This window comes from Carcharodon carcharias, chromosome 15 (genome assembly GCF_017639515.1).
Source record: "Carcharodon carcharias isolate sCarCar2 chromosome 15, sCarCar2.pri, whole genome shotgun sequence".
Classification (NCBI taxonomy): domain Eukaryota; kingdom Metazoa; phylum Chordata; class Chondrichthyes; order Lamniformes; family Lamnidae; genus Carcharodon; species Carcharodon carcharias.
In genome coordinates this window covers 22,163,874-22,184,909 of record NC_054481.1, presented here as the reverse complement: position 1 = coordinate 22,184,909, position 21,036 = coordinate 22,163,874, and the positions used below count along the sequence as shown (strand labels likewise).

At 43.0% G+C, this 21,036-nt stretch overlaps 1 protein-coding gene across 1 annotated transcript in view; it reads left to right on the top strand.

Moving 5' to 3' along the window:
* The window catches only part of LOC121287741 (ras-related protein Rab-26-like), a 351,705-nt gene that overhangs the window by 199,570 nt on the left and 131,099 nt on the right, over positions 1 to 21,036 (top strand). Inside the window, exons 3-4 of the mRNA XM_041205625.1 lie at positions 9,150 to 9,191; positions 12,910 to 12,976. Of these exons, the coding sequence (XP_041061559.1) occupies positions 9,150 to 9,191; positions 12,910 to 12,976 (109 nt within the window). The remainder of the gene's footprint in view (positions 1 to 9,149; positions 9,192 to 12,909; positions 12,977 to 21,036) is intronic.

Genomic DNA, 21,036 nt, shown 5'->3' with positions numbered 1-21,036 from the left:
GCCAGTCAAAGGGTTGATAAACTCAGCCAACTGTGGCAAATTAGTCAGCCTGACAAGCTAGCTAGAAACAGCACTGCTCATGACGTGACCTACTTTGAGAGTTAAGTGCTCAAACCCTTGACCTGTAGGACTGCTCCAACAATACCTTCTGCTTTTTATAAGTGTGCGCCTAAAATATAACTCTGTCAGCCCTAGCCTTAGATCACAAAAAATTTATGATAGGATACTTCAGCTTTTCGTGGGCTGTACAGATTAGTGCGCTGTATGCTTAGAAAGAAAGTATTTTGAGTGAATTAGGATTGACAGTTAATTTCTTACTTCAGTGGATAACAATTTATTTTCTATAAGTGTGGTCGGAGACTTGAAGTGCTGGTCTTCAAGCAATCAGTATTCGTACTAGTAAATTAGGTACACTGCAACTTTTTTCACCAATGGGAAAATTGCCTGACACGGTGTGGGATTGGGACATACAGACCAGGACTGTTTCAGACTTAGTCTCCAATCTGTGTTGCATTATTCAATGTGGCTGGGCTAATGATTGGCTTCAGGCCTTGTGATAGAGAGGGACAAATCAGTGGAGGTACCTACCCCCTGTGCACACTGATCTACAATGGCCACCCTGTCCATCGATGGTGCAATTTTAAAATTCTCATCCTGCAATTCAAAACACTTCATGGCCTTGCCCTTCCCTAGCTCTGTGACTTTGTCCAGCCCCACAGTGACCCATTCCTTCATGCCACCATCACTGACTGAATCATTAGTCATCTAGACTCTTGGCTGTGGAATTTCCACCCTTAACCTCTCTGTCTCTCTCCTACAAAAAGCTGTTGAGGCTGAATGTCAATTGATAATTTGAAAACTGAAATTGTTAGCTTGACATTAGGCAGGGGTATTAAGGGTTATGGGACCAAGTTGTGTAGATGGAGTTAAGAGAAGTTTCTATTTGATCGGGAGAGCAGAGGTTGAGTGCAGTACTCCTGTTCCTATGTCCTTTCTTTAGGATGCTGTTTAAAACCTAGCTTTTCGACCAAGATTATGGTCATCTGTCCTAACATACCTCCTTTATGTGGTTTGGTGTCAGATTTTGTCTGTTAACAATCCTCTGAAGTGGCTTGGGATGTTTTACTTATGTTAATGATGTTGCACAGATCCAAATTGTTGTTAAGAAAAAGCCTGGCAAAACTTTTGTGACAGCAAAGTAGTTCTGTTACACGGACCCATACCTGTCACAGAGCAAAGTGAGGTGTTCCACTAGCCTTCTCTCACCTACCTGTTCATCTATCCTTTTTTGTGCCGGAACGAAAAAGGAAGGATTATGTTTTGTTGGGAGTCAAGGAGGGAAATAATTTGTATGTTACATGGAAAGTGGGCTACTCCAGTGCAGTACTGAAGGAGTGCTGCACTGTCAGGGGTGCCGTTTTTCAGAGTGAGACATTTGCCTGCTTGGGTGGATGTAAGAGATCCGGTTGCACGATATTGAAGAAGAGCTAGGGAGTTATCTCTGGTGTCTTGGTCAATATTTATCCCTCAATCAACACCAAAAGAACAGATTATCTGGACATTATCAGATTGCTCTTTGTGGGGGTTTGCTGTGTACAAATTAGTTTATGCATTTCCTACATTTCTTCTCTTCTGTGAGGCGCTTTGAGATGTCTGGTGGTCATGAAAAGGGCTATATAAATGCAAGTCTTTCTTTCATTTTACATACACTTCCATAGAATTTACAGCAAAGAAACAGGCCATTCTGCCGAAGAAACCTATACCAGGGTTGGTGCTCCACACGAGCCTCCTCCCAATACTCTTTATCTAACCCTATCAACATAACCCTCTATGCCTTTCTCCATCATGGTTGGGAGTTTCCGGTCACGCCAGGGGCGAGCATCATTGTGGGCAGAATTGGAAAATTTGGAGAGCGGCCAAAAGTCAGTTGACCTTTGGCCACTCCAAATTTTCCCTTCCTGCCTGCGGTGATGCCCGCCCCTGGCGGGACCGGAAAATTCCGCCCCATGTGTTTTGTCCAGCTTCCCCTTAAGTGCATCTATGCTATTCATCTCAACTACTGTACTCACTGTGGTAGCGAGTTCCACATTCTCACCACTCTTTTGTTAAGGAGGTTTCTCCTGAATTCTCTATTGGATTTATTAGCAACTATTTTATATCAGATTGTTAATAAAGAATTATGCAAATTCATCTCTCCAATGAAATGGTGCAAATTCTCTTTTTCAGTAAGGTTAATTTGCACTGTTATTTCTGATGCCTCGTGTATCATTTAGATGGATGAAAATGAATATTTATTTGGATTTCATCTGTGCCGATAAGGGATGAATGGCTGACTTCAAACATTCATCCTGCATCTGTCATAGAAACGGCTTTGAATCCAGTCCAAAATGAATTATTCATATCTTTACAATGACCTGTTTACACATACGCTGCAATAAGTATTTGCGAAACATTGGTTAATGGGAGCTGCCCTTCAACAAACGATCACAGCATAAGATCAATGGTGCATCAGTCACTGCTCTGGCAGAGCTGGCGAACTTCTCTAAATTAACTTTTCATTCATCAAGTTTTATTGATTGAACTTTGGCTTTAGAAAGCAGGATCTCCAATCAGGTTTCCACTCCTGCCACAACTTTGAAATGGCATTAATCAAAGGAAACAATGGCATCCAATATAACTGTTACTGTGGTACACTAGCTCTCCCAAACCTTCATGACCTGTCTGTTGCCTTTGACATGGTTGAACACACCATCCTCCCTTCTACTTTCTCTGATTGTGTCCTTTCACTTCCTTCACTCCACCATTGGCTTACGTGTCTTCAACCATCAAGGCCCTATCTAGAATTCCCTTTCTAAACCTCTCCACCCCCCTCTCTCCTTTAAGACACTTATTAAAATCTACCTTGTTGACTAAACTTTGGTCATCTGTCCTAATACATCCTTATGTGGCTTGATGTTAAATTTTGTCTGATAACTCTCCTGTGAAGCACTTCTTGATGTTTTGCTATTTTAAAGGTGTTGTTGACAAACGGAGGAGGAATAAAAGCAAGGCAAATTAATCTACAGCTTGGAATGGGGACCAAAGAAAATGGCTTCTGTCTTCCCAGTATTTAATTGATGGAAATTTCTGCTCTTCCTGTACTGGATGTTGGATAAGCAACCTGATCATTTTGAAACAATGGAGTAGTCAAGAGAGGTGCAGTGAGCTGGATGCTGTTGCCCCCTGGTGGACACAATGGTGGCCCAACTGCTGAGGCCATTTTTTGATTTAGAACTTCTAAAAGTTGCTGAATGCCTCAAAATGGAGGTGCTCTCTCTCTCTCTCCCCCTGAACTGCAGGCTGAGCTAGGGGGGCCTCCTATTGGCCAATTTGGGGAAAATCACTGCCAGGTGACTCTTTCCGATACAGCACAGAGTCGTGACCCCCATTTGACCCCAATGCTGGGGTCCCGACCCAAAATCCTACCCATGGGCTCTTGACCAGCAGAAATCCTCAGAAGACAGGAAAATTCAATTTCCCGTGCCCTCTGAGGCCATTGCGCTTATGTTTTGAACGTTTTTCAGTCCATTGTGGAGTTTTAATTGGAGCTGGTGTACCTGGTCACCGCCTTTGTCCCATCTGGCACCGCGTGCTTGGCCAGTTCCCCGGGCAGAAGCAGGCGCATGGTGGTCTGGATCTCCCAGGAGCTGATGGCGCTGCGCTTGTTGAAATGGGCCAGGAGGGAATCCTCGCCCGCGATGTGCTCAGTAAGGAGAACGCTGCCTATATTGCTGGTGCCGCTGCTTTGCTGCCACTTTCTGACAGGCTACCATAATATAAATAAACAGCTCGTCTCCAATTAAAGACATTCCACATTTTTAATGAATGAAATACATGGTGACAACAGGCCACTCAGGAGCCAAATCAGGAGGGACTTCTTCGTGCAAAGTCTTTATGGGAATCTTTCCTTAAATGACAATGGATGCTGGGGTTTAACTAAAGACTGAGATGGATGGAATTTTATTGGATAAGGGTATTAAAGAATATGGAGCAATGATGGGTAACTGCAGGTCAGCTGCAATCTGAGCGAATGGCGAAACTTGCTCGAGGGGCTGAATGGCCCACTCTTGTTCCTATGTTCGGCCAAAGCAGAAGGGGCTTCGAAGCACTTGGCAGCCTCTGTGGAGAGCAAGTTAACCTTTCAGGTCGGTGGCTCTTCATGCTCCCTGTGTGTGACTGGCAGCTTGATCAAATGTTCACAATGCCCTTGTGACATGTCAAAAATCTGCCAGAGAGAGGGAGGAAAATGCACAAATATCTCAGCAATCAATGCACAGTTTCCAACAGCTCCAAAGTCACGCACATGGGAGAAACAAGCTTCATACTGAACATTTCCTATTTATCACAAGCTGACTATGGCACACGTTATTGGCAAGCCTGTGCCAAAAGACACTAATCTCACAGTGGCCTTTTATTTCTTGCTAAAATACTTAGGGAAGCTATAAATGCCTGTAGCAGAGAACACTTTAATTGGATTTTTATAAGTCCCCTTTTTTTAACTGCTGAGTAAAGATACAAATAGTTTTCTGTGTGCTAATGGTGTTTTTGCACATTGCAATAGGAGGGAAAAATACTCCCAGAACACCATATGATTTGAACCATTAGTGCGCAGTATGACATTGCAATCTGGTGGCTAATGATCTCCCTCGGGCGGCTGATGGCTAAGTGGAAATCATCCACATTGAAACTCTTTGCTTTCCGCCTCTGATGAAATGATGAAAGGGAATTAATGCTCCAATGCTGCTTATATGTGATACAATGCTTCTTTGGTTCACTTTATGTGTTGTTGCAGTTTGTTTCCGTCTTGTTTCCGGAGCGTGCCTGCTCCCTTCACGTCTCCGAACGCATTCAGCCTTGTATAAAATGAAGTTTCAAGGTTGGATTGTTGTTGGGATTCTGAAGAATTATCACTGCCAAATGGGGAAATCTCTGGAATCTGGGTTTCCTTTTTGCCACTGTGACAACGTCTAGGGTCTGGCTGAGATGTTCCATTGGGGATAGTGGTGCTGCTCGCTCAGGCGGTTGTCCGAATATCTCATATTCTGGGCTGTGACTGCACTGCCCAATACCTAACCATGCAATAGAACAATGCAGCGATGAAACCATCCCCTGTCATCTGAACTGTGTGTCTTCAACCTTTGTGCATCTGGACAAATAAAACACTTGGTAGGATAAGATCAGATCTGAATCATTACGCTGCTTTATGTCACAAGTACTTAAAGAGTTCAATTTGACTTGATGTAATAATACAAAACTAATGAGAACATCAGGCTTCCTTACATCCATGGTTCATCTTACTTGATTAAAATAAAGTGATTCCTAATTACTCTACGACATTCCCCTTTTAGCCTGGTGAAAACTTGGCCTCACAACTCTGTTTAAAAACCTAATTGACCATGTGCGGTCCTTTATGTTCCCTTGGCCAGAAATTCCGCACCCCCACCTCCCCCTTGGGGAGGGGTTCTGTGGAGGTGGGCGTGAACCCAATCGGCAGGTGCCTCAGGGAGATTTGTTGAAGTTGTGGAAATTTGAATAAGGATGAGAAAAAAATTTAAGGACATTGTACCCTCATGTGAAACTGTCACATGAGCTGGGGCATGTCCATTATTTATTTGAAAATTTTTAATTTAAATAATAAACCCTTCATGAAACCTCATCCCGCCCGATGATGAGGTTTCATGAAAAATGGGAAGGCCGCCTGGGCTCTTCGCCTGCCCCCCCCGGACGGGCGGCTCAGTTAATTACTTTAATTACTTACTTAATTACAGGCCTTAATAGACCTTTGGCAGTTTGGCGGGCGCCCAGCTGACTCGGTCATGCACCAGCCGAACTGAACACCTGAACGACGTGCGGTGATGTCGGGACACATGCCTGATGTCACCGCGCCTCATTTTATGTGTCAGTGAGTGGGCCCCACCCCCACTCATCGACAGGAAAATGTTGCCCCTTGTTTTCTCTCCGACAGGAAGTTGCACCTGACCCTTCCCATGTCTGGTGATTGGTCAGCAGGGTTGCTAATCAAGCCTTGCTAGTGCCTCCCCACTCTTGAAGTTGGCTTTATTGCTAAGCTCAACAGAATGTGATCTTTCCCCCAAACCCCTACCCCCAACCCCCACCCCAACCAAGTACTCCCAAGAGGCAAACTCTTACTGGAAACCCCTGAGATGAGATAATAAATGTCCTATTGTTCCTGATTGCCACGGGTAATGCTCTCAATAGATTGTGTGGTGCAACAGTTGCGTTCCTGCCTCTAAGCCAGGTGCTCTGGGTTCAGATCTCACCCCAGGACTTGATGGCGAAGGAAGGTGTGTTCATAATGTGGCCAAACAGAGTATCAATCTGTAAATCCTTCTAACTTATGCCACTGGCAGGAGGTAAGAGTGGGAGAGAATCCTACTTGGCCACATGATGGGAAAGAAAATTGCAGCCTTGTTATGACTGTGCAGCTGGTACAGTTGAGTTACTTAAAAATCCCTGAGGGAAACTTTAAACAACTGTCATAGTCTATAATTTTAAGTGTTATGTTTGAGATGCAACTCTAAATTCAGGAATCAGGCCATCAGTTCTTGAGAGGTTTCACATGAAACTAAATGAAACATTTTATTAAGTTACGACACATTAAACACATATACATGGCTACAAACTACTACTATCATAACTTTTAAAAAATTCCCAAACTAATCTCCATTAGGCAACAGCAACCCATAGACTTAACCAGACACCAGGCAAAGCATTTTCACCTTACGAATTCAAAATTAGGTTCTTTTCACTTTGGTTCCTGTGGAGACAGTTGGAGGCTTACAGCTGCTTTTGATCTCACATTGCCTCTTCCCTGCACACACAAAACTGCTGAAGTTATACCTAGCACAGCTCACTGAACGCAAATTCTCATTGTATCACCACCTCTTCTAACAATAAAACCCCTTTCATACTACCAATTTTATTACCAATATAAACATATTGCTTGGTCTCTGCTAGCTAGGTGCCAGATTTCACCCCACTTCTTGAATGCTTTATTCAAAAAATGCAAATGAACTCTACCTCGCCTACATCTCAAAACTAGTACAGATCAAAGCACCCAGGCTAGCTGGCTTTTAACAGGTGGGTGAGATGTTAAAGTGAGGTCTGATCTCTCTCTTCAGGTCCATGTCTTTTATTTAATTCATTCACAGGATTTAGGTATCACCATCAAGGCCAGTATTTATTGCCCATCCTTATCTAACTGAGTGACTTGCTACGTCATGTCGGAGGGTCGTTAAGTCAGCACATTGCAGTGAGTCTGAAGTCACAAATAAGCCAAACTGGATAAGAGCATTTGTGACTAAGGAGGCATTAGTGAACCAGAGGTGTTTTTATGACAATCCAGTAAGTGGATAGTCAGCATTAGTGTGACTAGTTTTATGTTCCAGATTTATTTAATTACCTGAATTTGAATTCGCCAGCTCTCCTGGTGGGACTTGAACATACGATTCTGGATCATTAGTCTAGGCCACTGCATTATTAATCCAGTAACATAATCATTATGCCACCATATCCTATGATGGTTTAAAAAATGGGCCGATGGTAGGCTTAGCATTCTGGAAGGTTGCATGCAAAGCAGCTGAAAGGCTTTCTTCATTTAACCTAGTATAACCCTGATCTTAAGCAAGGTTTGGTCTCTCACAAAAGCCAACAACCTGTATTTATATTGGGCATTTAATGTAGTAAAACATCCCAAGGCACTTCAGAGGAGTGTTTTCAAACTAAATTTGACATTTTTAAAAAAAATTATTCTTTCATGGGATGAGAGTGTTACTGGCTGGGCCAGCATTTATTGGCCACCCCTAATTTCCCTTAAGAAGGTGGTGGTGAGCCACCTTCTTGAACCGCTGCAGTCCATGTGATGTAGGTACACCCACAGTGCTGTTAGGAAGGGAGTTCCAAGATTTTCATCCAGTGACAGTGATGGAACAGTGATATATTTCCAAGTCAGGATAGGGTGTGACTAGGAGGGGAACGCGCAGGTGGTGTGTTTCCATGCATCTGCTGCCCTTGTCCTTCTTGGTGGTAGAAGTCATGGTTTGGAAGGTGCTGTGGAAGGAGCCTTGGTGAGTTGCTGCTAAGCATCTTTTAAATGGCATACACTGCTACCGTTGTGCTTCGGTGGTAGAAGGAATGAATGTTTAAGGTGGTGTATAGGGTGCCAATCAAGCACGCTACTTTGTCCTGGATGATGACGAGCTTCTTGAGTGTTGGAACTACACTCATCCAGGCAAATGGAGAATATTCCATCATGTTCCCGACTTGTGTCTTGTAGATGGTGGACATGCTTTGGGGAGTCAGGAGGTGAGTTACTCACTGCAGAAATCCCAGCCTCTGACCTGCTCTTGTAGCCACAGTATTAAGATGGCAGGTCCAGTTGAGTTTCAGGTCAATGGTAACCCCCCAGGATGTTGATGGTGGGGGATTCAGCTGTTGTAATGTTGGAGCCCTGAAGAAGAGTCAAACAGACTCAAAACGTTATTTCTGTTTTTCTCTCCACAGATGCTGCCAGACTTGCTGAGTTTTTCCAGCATTTTCTGTTATTATATATGGTAAGGTTGTTGAATGTCAAGAGGAGATGGTTGGATTCTCTCTTGTTGGTTGTAGTCATTGCCTGGCACTTGTGTGGCACACATGTTACTTGTCACTTGTCAGTCCAAGCCTAAATGTTGTCCAGGTCTTGCTGCATATGGACATGGACTGCTTCAGATCTGAGGAGTCGCACAAAGAGATATCAGGACAGGCACCCAAAAGCATGGTCATAGGTTTAAAGAAGCACCAGGAGAGAGAGAAACAGAACAGTTTAGGGAGGGTATTCCAGAACTTAGGGCCTCAGTAGCTGAGGCAAGGCCGCCAATGGTAGAGCAATTACAAGTTGGAGGATATCTCAGGGGTTGTTAGGGCTGGAGGAGGCTATAGAGATAGCCTTGGAGGGATTGAATCTTAACCAGTTATCCAATCTGTAAATAAAGAACAAATACAGAACCACAAATTTTTGGAGAATGTTTGGTCAGCTGTTTTGCTATTTTGAGATGAAAATTGATTGTAAGATACAATTCGGTTTATTTTCTCCCATTTCTTTTTTTCAGAATAAAGTATTGAATGTGGATGACGTGAAGGTTAAGCTACAGGTATGTCTGTCCTCTGACTCTTTATATTGCTTTGCATCCAAAATTGTGAGGGGGCAGAAGCTCTAAAGCCTTTGGTGGGAGCATCTAAATAAAACAATTTAGATCATTTAGTAGGCTCAATATAATTAACATCCTTTTCAAAATGAGCCAAGTGGGTGATGTTCCCATTTTCCTAATCACAGCTGCCAACCACAGTTTATAAATTGAAAATCAGGGGGCTTCTCGAGTGTTTCTGACCATGGATTTTGTAAGCTTCAGCAAAACCCAACAAAAATGTCAGTGTCAGCTGTAGGTCAGTAGATAGCACTGTTAGCTCTAAGTCAGAAGGTGGTGGGCTCAAGACCTGCTCTAAGACCTGAGGAAAAGAACTAAAATTGGCACCCCAAAAGATGCTGTCTTTTGGATGGCATGTTAAACCAAAGCCCCCTCACCCCTCGTAGATGTGTGCCAAATATCCCACAGCACTATTTCAAAGAAGAGCAGGGTCCTGGCCAATCACTTTCACAAAAACTACAGTCTGTGCTGTTCAATCTGTTGTCCTATTGCTGTTTGTGGGATCTTGCTAGGCGCAAATTGGCTGCCATGTTTGCTATCTTAGAACAGTGACTACACTTTGAAAGTACTTCATTGGCTGTAAAGCACTTTGGGGTATCCTGTGGTCATGAAAGTTGCTATATAAACGCAAGCCTTTATCTTAAAGGTTCCAATCTGTTGTCCCTGCTAAATTACTGTAATGAAAGTGAGCCCTTTCCGCCAGGAAAGACAACAGAGAGCCAAGGATGAGGAGGAAAGGCTGCATTCCATAAGGACACCTGAGAGAAAAAGGAACATGATCATATGTTATACTGCTTGTTCTTCCAGCAGTTACTGTTTAGTGTTGGCCAGGTAGAATTCCACATAGCCCCAGGTTCCCAGACATCTGTTCCAAATGCCTTTAAATTGAGATCCAGCTCACCTCTGGAGTTTGTTGCATTTGTGTTCCAGCTGAAAACTAACAGCACAGACCATAGTTTCATGACTTTGGACTTGCATTTCATAGAAGTGAACAGAAATGTTAACACACTTTAAATTTTGTCGTGAGATGGTCAAGACTGGGAATTGTAGCATGCACTACATGTTTGGTCCCTCGGGATAATAGCTCAGTATGCAGAGAGAAAGGAGCCCTCTATTTCCAATTTTACCTCTCCTCTCTAAATCTGTTCCGCTTCCCCAACCATGGAAGGGAAACCATTACGTAAGACTGACTAGAGATGAGGAAAACAAAAACAGAATTACCTGGAAAAACTCAGTCCCGGTCCACTCTTCCATCACCCCCTACTCCTCAACCCCCACCTATGGCACCTCCCCATGCCCACGCAAAAGATGCAACACCTGCCCCTTCACTTCCTCTCTCCTCACCGTCCAAGGGCCCAAACACTCCTTTCAAGTGAAGCAGCATTTCACTTGCATTTCCCCCAACTTAGTCTACTGCATTCGTTGCTCCCAATGCGGTCTCCTCTACATTGGAGAGACCAAACGTAAACTGGGCGACCGCTTTGCAGAACACCTGTGGTCTGTCCGCAAGAATGACCCAAACCTCCTTGACGCTTGCCATTTTAACACTCCACCCTGCTCTCTTGCACACATGTCTGTCCTTGGCTTACTGCATTGTTCCAGTGAAGCCCAATGCAAACTGGAGGAACAGCACCTCATCTTCCGACTAGGCACTTTACAGCCTTCCGGACTGAATATTGAATTCAACAACTTTAGATCTTGAACTCCCTCCTCCATCCGCACCCCCTTTCTGTTTCTTCCCCCTTCCTTTTGCTTTTTCCAATAATTTATATAGATTTTTCTTTTCCCACCTATTTCCATTATTTTTAAATCTTTTATGCCCCCCCACCCCCATTAGAGCTATACCTTGAGTGCCCTACCATCCATTCTTAATTAGAACATTCATTTAGATAATATCACCAACTTCAACACCTCTGTGTTCTTTTGTTCTTTTGTCTGTGACATCTTTTGATTATCTGCTCCTATCACTGCTTGCTTGTCCCTACAACCACACCATCCCCTTCCACTTCTCTCCCCCCACCCACCCACCCCCCGCCCCCCCACCCACCCACCTTAAACCAGTTTATATTTCACCCCTCTCCTTGGATTCACCCAGTTCTGTTGAAGGGTCATGAGGACTCGAAACGTCAACTCTTTTCTTCTCCGCCGATGCTGCCAGACCTGCTGAGTTTTTCCACGTAATTCTGTTTTTGTTTTAGATTTCCAGCATACGCAGTTTTTTGTTTTTATCTATAGAGATGAGGAATCCCAGTCACGTCATTTATATGAAATATTGTTCAAACATTTCTTCAGAGAGTGTGTTCTACCTGGCCAACACTAAACAGTTTACTGTAGCTTACTGAGGTGGACATCATCTACTATGGCCCTAGGTATACCTCAAACAAAACAAAAAAATCCTATTGGTCATTTTCTCATTATATTAGGTACCTGCCAATGAGATTAGGGTAATCGCTATATATTTGACTTCTTGAACAGATAAAATGTTGGACTCTGAATGCTACCCCTGAAAAATTCTAATCCTTACTGCTTAGGCTAATAGAGATCAGTCAATAAATCTACTGGATTCAGCAAACTGATCTCCGTATTTATATTGGGCTGGGTAATTTGTATTAAAAATCATCAGATGGCTTAGTAAAAATTGGCCATACATTAATGTTAGCAACACTGTCAGACAATGTTGAAAGTGCAGTGCTGGCAAAATAAAACAACAAGGAAGTTGTCTCCCTTTGCATCACATATAAGGGGGAAAAAGAGAATCAAGGGATATGGAAATAATGTGGGAAGGTGGAGCTAAGATAGAAGATCAGGCGAGTTCTTATTGAATGGAGGAGCCGGCTTGAAGGACTGAATCGCCTACTCCTGCTCCTATTTCCTATGTTCTTTTCTACTTAATAAAGATGTAAAGGGCCATATGTCAACTAGCAAGGATTGATCAAGAGTTCATTGTGATAAATTAGGCATGCACTCTTCAGGATTTTCATTCCGTTATTACTTATTGCTAATACAACAACAAACACTTAAACTTGCAACTTTAACATTGAAAGATGTCCCAAGTTGCTTTACTGATGTATAATCTAACAAAAACGGACAGGGAGCCAAAGAAGGTGATAATAGGAAGGCTAACTAAAAGCTTAGTCGAAGACTTAAGCTTTTAAGAAGGGTCTTGAAAGAGCTGGAGAGGGCCTGGGGATGCTTCATTCTCTCCAATATACGTGATTAGCGTGCCATTGTTCAGCGACTGTCTAATTGTTTGCTGCCTATTTTCTTTGTGTGCTTTTAGTAAGATAATAACTTGGCTAAGCAACATCAGTACAAGGACCATGGCAGTTCAAAAAGAATGCTTATTCCACCGACTGCACCAAGGAGGGATCTGCAGCGAGTGCCCCCCTCATTATGTGAGCGAGTAACAAATATGATGCCAGAAAGGCTTTCTAGTGATAGCTTACACAAATAGCACGGCTGAGCTTTATCATATCTAGTGAGACTTAGAAAGTGACTGCAATACTGGTATATGTCAAATGTGACTACACACATATATGTTTTAATCAGAACTAACACAGTGTGATGGGCAGGAAATTGAATTTGGATCAAACTGATGGAAGCACTGATCTTTCGACAGGAAACTTAACAAGAAACATTCATGGACTTTGCCTTCTGATTTCAGATCTGGGATACAGCAGGACAAGAGAGGTTTCGCAGTGTGACTCACGCTTATTATCGAGATGCCCACGGTAAGGGATAACTGCCACTTGCAAATATATTTCATTATGTGTTTTGTCACAAGTATTACATAGGATCTACAGCACAGAAACAGGCCATTTGGCCCAACGGGTCCATGCCTTTATTTATTGCTGCACATGAGCCTCTTCCCACAGCCCGACATCTCACTTTATCATGGGTTAACCTAGCTTCCCCTAAAATGTATCTATGCTGTTCACCATAACTCAGGGTGACCAACTCACGTGAAATAAGATATGGAACACTTTGCAATGGTACTGGGGTGGGGCCATGCTGAAGGTCATAAGAGTTGGAGGGGAGGGGTGGGAGAGGTGATCATAGCTCCTCCCTGGCGGCCAATGGCCATAGTGCTCATGCTCACTTATAAAAAAGAAATGGTGGCAAAGAAAGAAGACTCCCAGGGCTGGATCTTACAGCCACAACCCCCCCCCCCACCAACCCACACCTCCACCCTCAGATGTGCTTTTTGGCACAGGGGCATGTAAAATATGATGGGTGGCTAGCCTGCCATCTTCCTGCCCACACCCGACCTATTCCCTATGGGAATAGATGGGTCGGTAAGGTGCCCACTAGCCTGCCTGCCCTTAGGCCTACTGAGGCCCTTAAGTGTCCAATTAAGGGGCAAATATCATCTCATGATACAGTTGGTGATGGAAGGAGGACGAGAGTGGGCAGGCTGCTTTTTGACCAACTCTGGTGAAAAAGTGGGAAGGAAGGGGGCATGGCCCCTTTTAGGGGTGCTGTCTGTGCATTAGGGGCACCCCCCCCCCCCCCCCCACCACCAAGATGGTACTCCTCTTTGTGCATCCCAACTGGCCTTCAAAACCCACCCCACCCACCCCCACCCCCTTCCACCCCTGCCTAGGGTGCACAACCCCTCCAAAAAGCCCGGATTTACCTGAGTCCGGTATCTATGCTATCTTCCTTGTGGGATTGTTTGTAGTCTCAGCAATGCGCATGACTCTGGCACTGCTGGGACTGCAAGATTGGCTGGCAGTTCTTGAGGGTGGGACTTCCTTCTACTGAGGGTTGGAAGTCCCGTGCTGAGCTAGTTAAGACTGGCTGCAGCATATTATCACTGTGGGGCAGCTACCGACTTTTCTTACAGGGGGAGGGGCGAGCAGTACATGCGCCCTGTAAAATTTATCCCCAAGGTTAAGTTCCCCACAGGTTGAGCTAAAAGTAAAGGATGAACAGTCAAAATAAGGGATAATCCCTTAAAGTACGAGACAGTTGGTTACCCTGTCTCAACTATTCCATGTTGTGGTGAGTTCCACATTCTCCCCACGATGTGTAAAGATTTTTCCTGAATTTCCCTTAGTTTTATCAATGACCAGTTTATACCTGTCGCCCCTATCAAAACTAGTCATAATTTCGAAGAAATTTATTCAGCCTTACCTTTTCTAGATAAAAGAACCCTCTCATGTCCAGGTATAACTTCTTAGCTCTGGTTTCATCCTATTTGCATCTTCTCCAGTGCTGCAAGACAGATGAACATCGAGGGCATTTCTAGTCTCACAGGACAATGTAACATTTTAAATGGTGAGATGTTTGAGCATCAATCCCACACTCACTTTGCCTGCACCAACTAAAAGTCAGCCAGACTGCAGTAGATATTGGCTTTATTCTGAAAGTTCCTAACAACAAAATTATTTCAATCGAATCTCAAAAGAGTGGAACAAATTGATCATGTCAACAGCAAAATGGTTAGAGATAAGTTTTATAATGAAGTGCTCCTGACACAGAGTTGAGAGCACACATTGGGAGTTCAGGTGTTGAGTTCAGCCAACTCCCACTCCTCCAGCATGACTTCCGTCCATATTAATGGTTGGCTGTTAAACCAAGGAGGCCTTGAACATTATGTTCCAGAAAACCAGGAGGTGAAGGATAGAACTGGAGCCAATCTTTATGCATATTTAGCAGCATTTATTTGCAGAGATACACATGATAAACATTCACCTCCCAACCCAAACTTCAACTTTAGGCAACCATTCTCTGCTACCATGTAACACAATTAAATACAATTAACATTGAATTGGTCTGTTACACACTAAAATACAATTGATATACAATTAACATTGAATTGTTCGCACTCTCTGTGCCCAAGCTGCTAGTATGCTCTCCCGTGACACAACATTCTAATACGTCATGGATTGTATTTACTGGTGGGCCAGGTCATTAAGAGATTGAAGTGAATAAATTAAATAGGGGAATTAAATTTGGCAGAAGTATGCCATAGAAATTGGATCGCCTTGTACCCATTTTACAGGAATAAAACAGGGTGTGAGGAATAATATGGCAGAAGACACACATTCTTTGCTGCCCACCATTTTGGGTTTGACAGCCCAATAAGCCCTTAAGTTGTCAAGAAGGGGTAGAGAGACTGCAAAGGGATATAGATAGGTTAAGTGAGTGGGCAAAAATTTGGCAGATGGATTATAACTTGGGCAAATGTGAACTTGTTCACTTTGGCAGGAAGAAGAGAAAAGCAGTATATTATTTAAATAGAGAAAGATTGCAGAACTTGGTGGTACAAAGGGATCTGGGTGTCCTAGTACATGAATGACAAAAAATTGGTCTGCAGGCACAGCAAGTGATCAGGAAGGCAAATGGAATGCTGGTGTTTATTGCAAGAGGAATGGAATATAAAACTAAGGAAATTGTACTGTAGCTGTACAGGATCTTGGTGAAACCACATCTGTAGTACTGTGTGCAGTTTTGGTCTCCTTATTTAAAATAAAAAGATAGAATGGCTTTAGAAGCAGTTCCAAGAAGGTTCCCTGAACTCATTCCTGGGATGAAGGGGTTGTCTTATGATGAAAGGTTGAACAGGTTGGGCCTATACCCATTGAAGTTTAGAAGAATGAGGTATGATCTTATTGAAACATATAAGATTCTGAGCGGATGTGATAGGGTGGATATCCAGAGGATGTTTCCTCTTGTGGGGGAGACTAAAACTAGGGGGCATTGTTTAAAAATAAGAGGTCTCCCTTTTAAGACAGAGATGAGGAGAAATTTTTTCTCCCAAAGGGTCATTGGTGTGTGGAATTCTCTTCCCCAGAAGTTTGTGGGAGGCTGTGTCTTTGAATTTATTCAAGACTGAGTTAGACAGATTTTTTATAAAAGCAAAATACTGTGGATGCTGGAAATCTGAATAAATCAGAAAATGCTGGGAAAACTCAGCAGGTCTGGCAGCTTCTGTGGAGAGAGAAACAGAGTTAACATTTCGAGTCCATATGACCCTTCTTCAGAGACTCTGTTAGGCAAAGGAGTCGAGGGTTATGGGAGGGCAGAGCGGAAAGTGGAGCTGAGACCACGACCAGATCAGCCATAATCTTGTTGAGTGGTGGAGCAGGCTCGAAGGGCCAAATGGCCTACTTCTGCTCCTGTGTTCCTATGTTTCTACCAGCCACCTAGTTGTTTGTTGTTCAGTTCCCATCTATCGCTAATTTTTACCAAGTATGCAACACACAATTGTGCATCCGCCTGAGAGGTCAGATGCCTAATCTGAAAGGGCAGCTCCTCTGAAAGTGCAGCACTTCCTAAGTATTGCCGTGGGAGATCAGCCTAGAATATATGCTTACATCGCTGGAATGAGACTTAAACCACAACCTCTGACACAGAGGTGGAACTGTGTCTCACTGAGCCACAAGAATTATGCAGCTTAATGTGTACCATCATTTTCAGAGAAAACTATGTAGCCAAGATGTCACATGTACAACATAGGCGATTTGATAGACAATATCTTTGCTCTAGCTGGTATAGTCCCTCAGAGAACAATGACTGTCTCCCAGTATTTCCTTGGTAAATCCAAAACAGACTGACTAACCTTATGGAGGATGATGGTAAACAATACTGAGAACCAAAATCAATGAACCTCAACAAAAATCATCATACTTCCCTGTCAAAAAAGATTTATTTCACAAAGCTATCTGTCTCCTATTTATTGATAACAGATATTTTCACTTGCTGTTTTCTTCAAAGTGGATACAGGAAAAGAATGGTTTTATTGTCCTCTATATTGACTCACAGAACCATTGAATAGAGAGATGTTTTTCAGGAACTATTGTCAGAATATTTATTTTTCTCTGTCAGTCTGTTTTCTATCTACTGCATTCGCTGCTCCCAATGCAGTTGCCTCTATATTGGAGAGACCAAATGCAAACTGGGTGACCGTTTTGTGAAACACCTTAGGTCTGTCCGCAACCATGACCCAGACCTCCCTGTCGCTTGCCATTTCAACACTCCGCCCTGCACTCATGCCCACATGTCTGTCCTTGGTCTGCTGCATTGTTCCAGTGAAGCTGAACGCAAACTGGAGGAACAGCACCTCATCTTCTGACTAGGCACTTTAAAGCCTTCTGGACTGAATATTGAGTTCAACAACTTTAGATCATGAACTCTCTCCTCCATCCCCACCCCCTTTCCGATCCCCCTTTTTTCCAATAATTTATATAGATTTTTCTTTTCCCACCTATTTCCATTATTTTTAAACGTATTTCCATCCATCGTTTTATCTCTACCTTTTAGCCTATTTCGATCCCTCCCCCCCACCCCACACGCACTAGGGCTATCTGTACCTTGGTTGTCCTGCTTTCTACTCTTAATGTCACCATTAGCACATTTCTTAGATAATATCACCACCATCAACACCTCTTTGTCCTTTTGTCTATGACATCTTTTGGAAATCTCCACCTATCACTGGCCCTCTATCCAGCTCTACTTGATCCACCTCCACTTAAACCAGTTTATATTTCACCTCTCTTCTATTTTTCCTTAGTTCTGTTGAAGAGTCGTATGGACTCGAAACGTTAACTGTATTCCTCTCCGCAGATGCTGTCAGACCTGCTGAGTTTTTCCAGGTATTTTTATTTTTGTTTCTGTTTTCTTTCTCATTTGTCTATCTGTTTACCTTTCAATCTGAGTCTCTTCTCTTTCTCCTGTTTATCTCCCAATCTTGCTCTCTCTTTCTCCCTGTTGCCTTTAAATTTGTTTCATTCTTATTCTCACCTTCTTTATCTCTGTCCCAGTCTATCACTCTCTTTTTCCATCTGTTTCTCTCACCCTGCCTGTCTCTCCTATATTTTTCTCTCTCATTCTCTCTCTCGCACTTTCTCATTCACTCTGGTTATCTTTCTGTTTCGCTTGTACTCTCATTCTGCTTCTCGTTATGCCTCTCTTTATCTTTTTGAAGTTTCTCTGCTCATAATGTTTACTACCAATTTCTCTGCATAAAATTATAAAGAGCTGGTATCTTCTGGCTCCAAGGAGATGGAGAAGAAATATTTACATGTTTCAAAAGAATCGAAAACATATCTCGGTCTAATTAAGGTAAATGGAAGTGCCACAGCAAATGATACAAAGTAGTTGGGAATATAATTAGCAATAGCACAGCTCCTCGACAAAAATAATTGCCAAAATTGGTTCACAAATAAGGTATCTTCAAATTCTACAAATATTCTAGGCTTTTTTGAGTACATTTCCATCTTTTTTGGATGTTTCATATGGATTGAAATATAACTTGGCAAAATAGGTGGCAAACATGGGACACAAGCAGGAGGCAAATTTAACCTGACTTCCCACGGGATCAGGTGGAATGCCAGCTTTTCCCGCTGGTGTCACCCTCTAAGGTTACAGAGACTAAAATCAGGAGGTGTGCAAAACCAGTGTTGCACCTGATCCTGTGGGTTTCCCAACAGACGAAATAGGGTCTAATGGCCTGTGAGGAATCGCCATGTCAATAATGCCTTATCAAGATGTAGCCATCCACAGATGGGAAGGTCCTTCCCTCCCACTTTGCCGAAGGGAAGCTGGGAAAAGTGAGGGTAGGCACTAGAGCGCCCTGAGTTCCAATGGAATCCTCACCTCCACTGATTTCCTGGTACCCGGCTTCCCAATCGCGATCAGGACACTGCTGAGCCAGGTGTGAGATCCAGGCTAGAGCGTTAGAAGAGGAAGTGAGCTTCTTCATGTAGATTAGGGATGCGTTGTTTGCAAATGTGGCTTTTTGCCACATAGTTCTGGGATAGAAAGCAATATAACGGGGGGGGGAGTTTTAGTTTGCATTCATTTGAGCACTTGTGACAAATGGGGCTCTGTTCCTCCTAATTTGGTGTTGCCTAATGCATTCCTTAAGCCTTATTGGTTATTTGCTCTGTCTTTTGGTAGTTTTTCTTCTGGAAGTTTGGGTCTAAGCAATTAAGAACAATCGTTTGTGGTGCATACATCTCATTGTTCAATGGTGTCAAGTAAACGATGTGCTGATCTTAGTTTCAAGGTGTACCTTGCAATAGTATTTCAATTGTTGATCTCCCAAATATCATGCAGTGGTGAAGCCTTTGGAGTTTGCATCTGATTAGCAGACTTTCCAGGGAATGAACAGCTCCAACTGAATGTAGATTTTCTTCAAACTTGTGCATATCTTGATCCCTAGCATTAACTTTTAAATTCATCTGTTCAGTAATGACAACAATTTGGAATTATATAGCACCTTTAACATAATAAAATGTCATTTGGTAGTACAGAACTTGAGTATTGCTGAAAAAAGAGACATTTTTTGTCAAATCTTTTCATCTTGCACTCATCAGGCCAATTCGCAAGAATACCAAAGGTAAAGAGAACAAGAATTTATACAGTATGAGAAGAGAGTGCTAGTTGGATGGCAAGTGGACTGTGATTGGTAGAAGAGTTGCCATGGAGAATGCACCAGTTGATGGTGACTGGCAATTAACTGCCAAACAATGTTTTAAATTTAAACCAGGAAGCTTGACTCTGATTGGTCAAGGCATTGCCCTATGGAATGAACAATTGAATGGGTGTCAACACAGACTGGGTGACCGCTTTGCGTTACACCTTCGGTCTGTCCGCAAGCATGACCCAGACCTCCCTGTCACTTGCCATTTCAATACTCCACCCTGCTCTCATGCCCACATGTCCGTCCTTGGCCTGCTGCATTGTTCCAGTGAAGCTCAACGCAAACTGGAGGAACAACACCTCATCTTCTGACTAGGCACTTTACAGCCTTCTGGACTGAATATTGAGTTCAACAATTTTAGATCATGAACTCTTTCCTCCATCCCCACCCCCTTTCCGATCCCCCTTTTTTCCAATATATATAGATTTTTCTTTTCCCACTTACTTCCATTGTTTTTAAATGTATTTCCATCCATTGTTTTATCTCTACCTTTTAGCCTATTTCGATCCCTTCCCCCCACCCCACTCTTACTAGGGCTTTCTGTACCTTGCTCATCCTGCTTTCTACTCTTAATGTCACTTATTATCACATTCCTTAGATAATGTCACCACCGTCAACACCTCTTTGTCCTTTTGTCTATGACATCTTTTGGTTATCTCCACCTATCACTGGCCCTCTATCCAGCTCTACTTGTCCCACCCCCCCTTAAACCAGTTTATATTTCACCTCTCCTCTATTTTTACTTAGTTCTGTTGAAGGGTCATTTGGACTTGAAACGTTAACTGTGTTCCTCTCCGCAGATGTTGCCAGACCTGCTGAGTTTTTCCAGGTATTTTTGTTTTTGTTTTGGGTTTCCAGCATCTGCAGTTTTTTGCTTTTATCTATTTTTTCTTAGTTCTGTTGAAGACTCATACGGACTCGAAACGTTAACTGTGTTCCTCTCCGCAGATGCTTTCAGACCTGCTGAGTTTTTCCAGGTATTTTTGCATTTGAATGGGTGTCACTTATTTTGTTTAGCTGAAACACACTCAATGTTTGTGCACGTTCTTTCTGTCTGCAAGGAACAGGGCCCTGTGTATTAATATATGTAGTTTCCAGTAAACACGAATGCACCAGACTGCAAGCCGGACTGACGATCTTAAATTGGTTGTCAGCATAATTCTTAGCACACTGAGGATTGTTTAGCAAATGTTATCCAATCACAGAATCACATCTAAAGTTGGACGTTGTGTTTTGAGTTTTGTAAGCACAGGCTGGTACTGTTTGTACCTTGCCCATTGTGAACAGAGGCTGAGATTTGCTGCTTGATACAATCTGCCAGTCTTTGGGATGTACAGCCTACGTCCTAGCGTTATACTG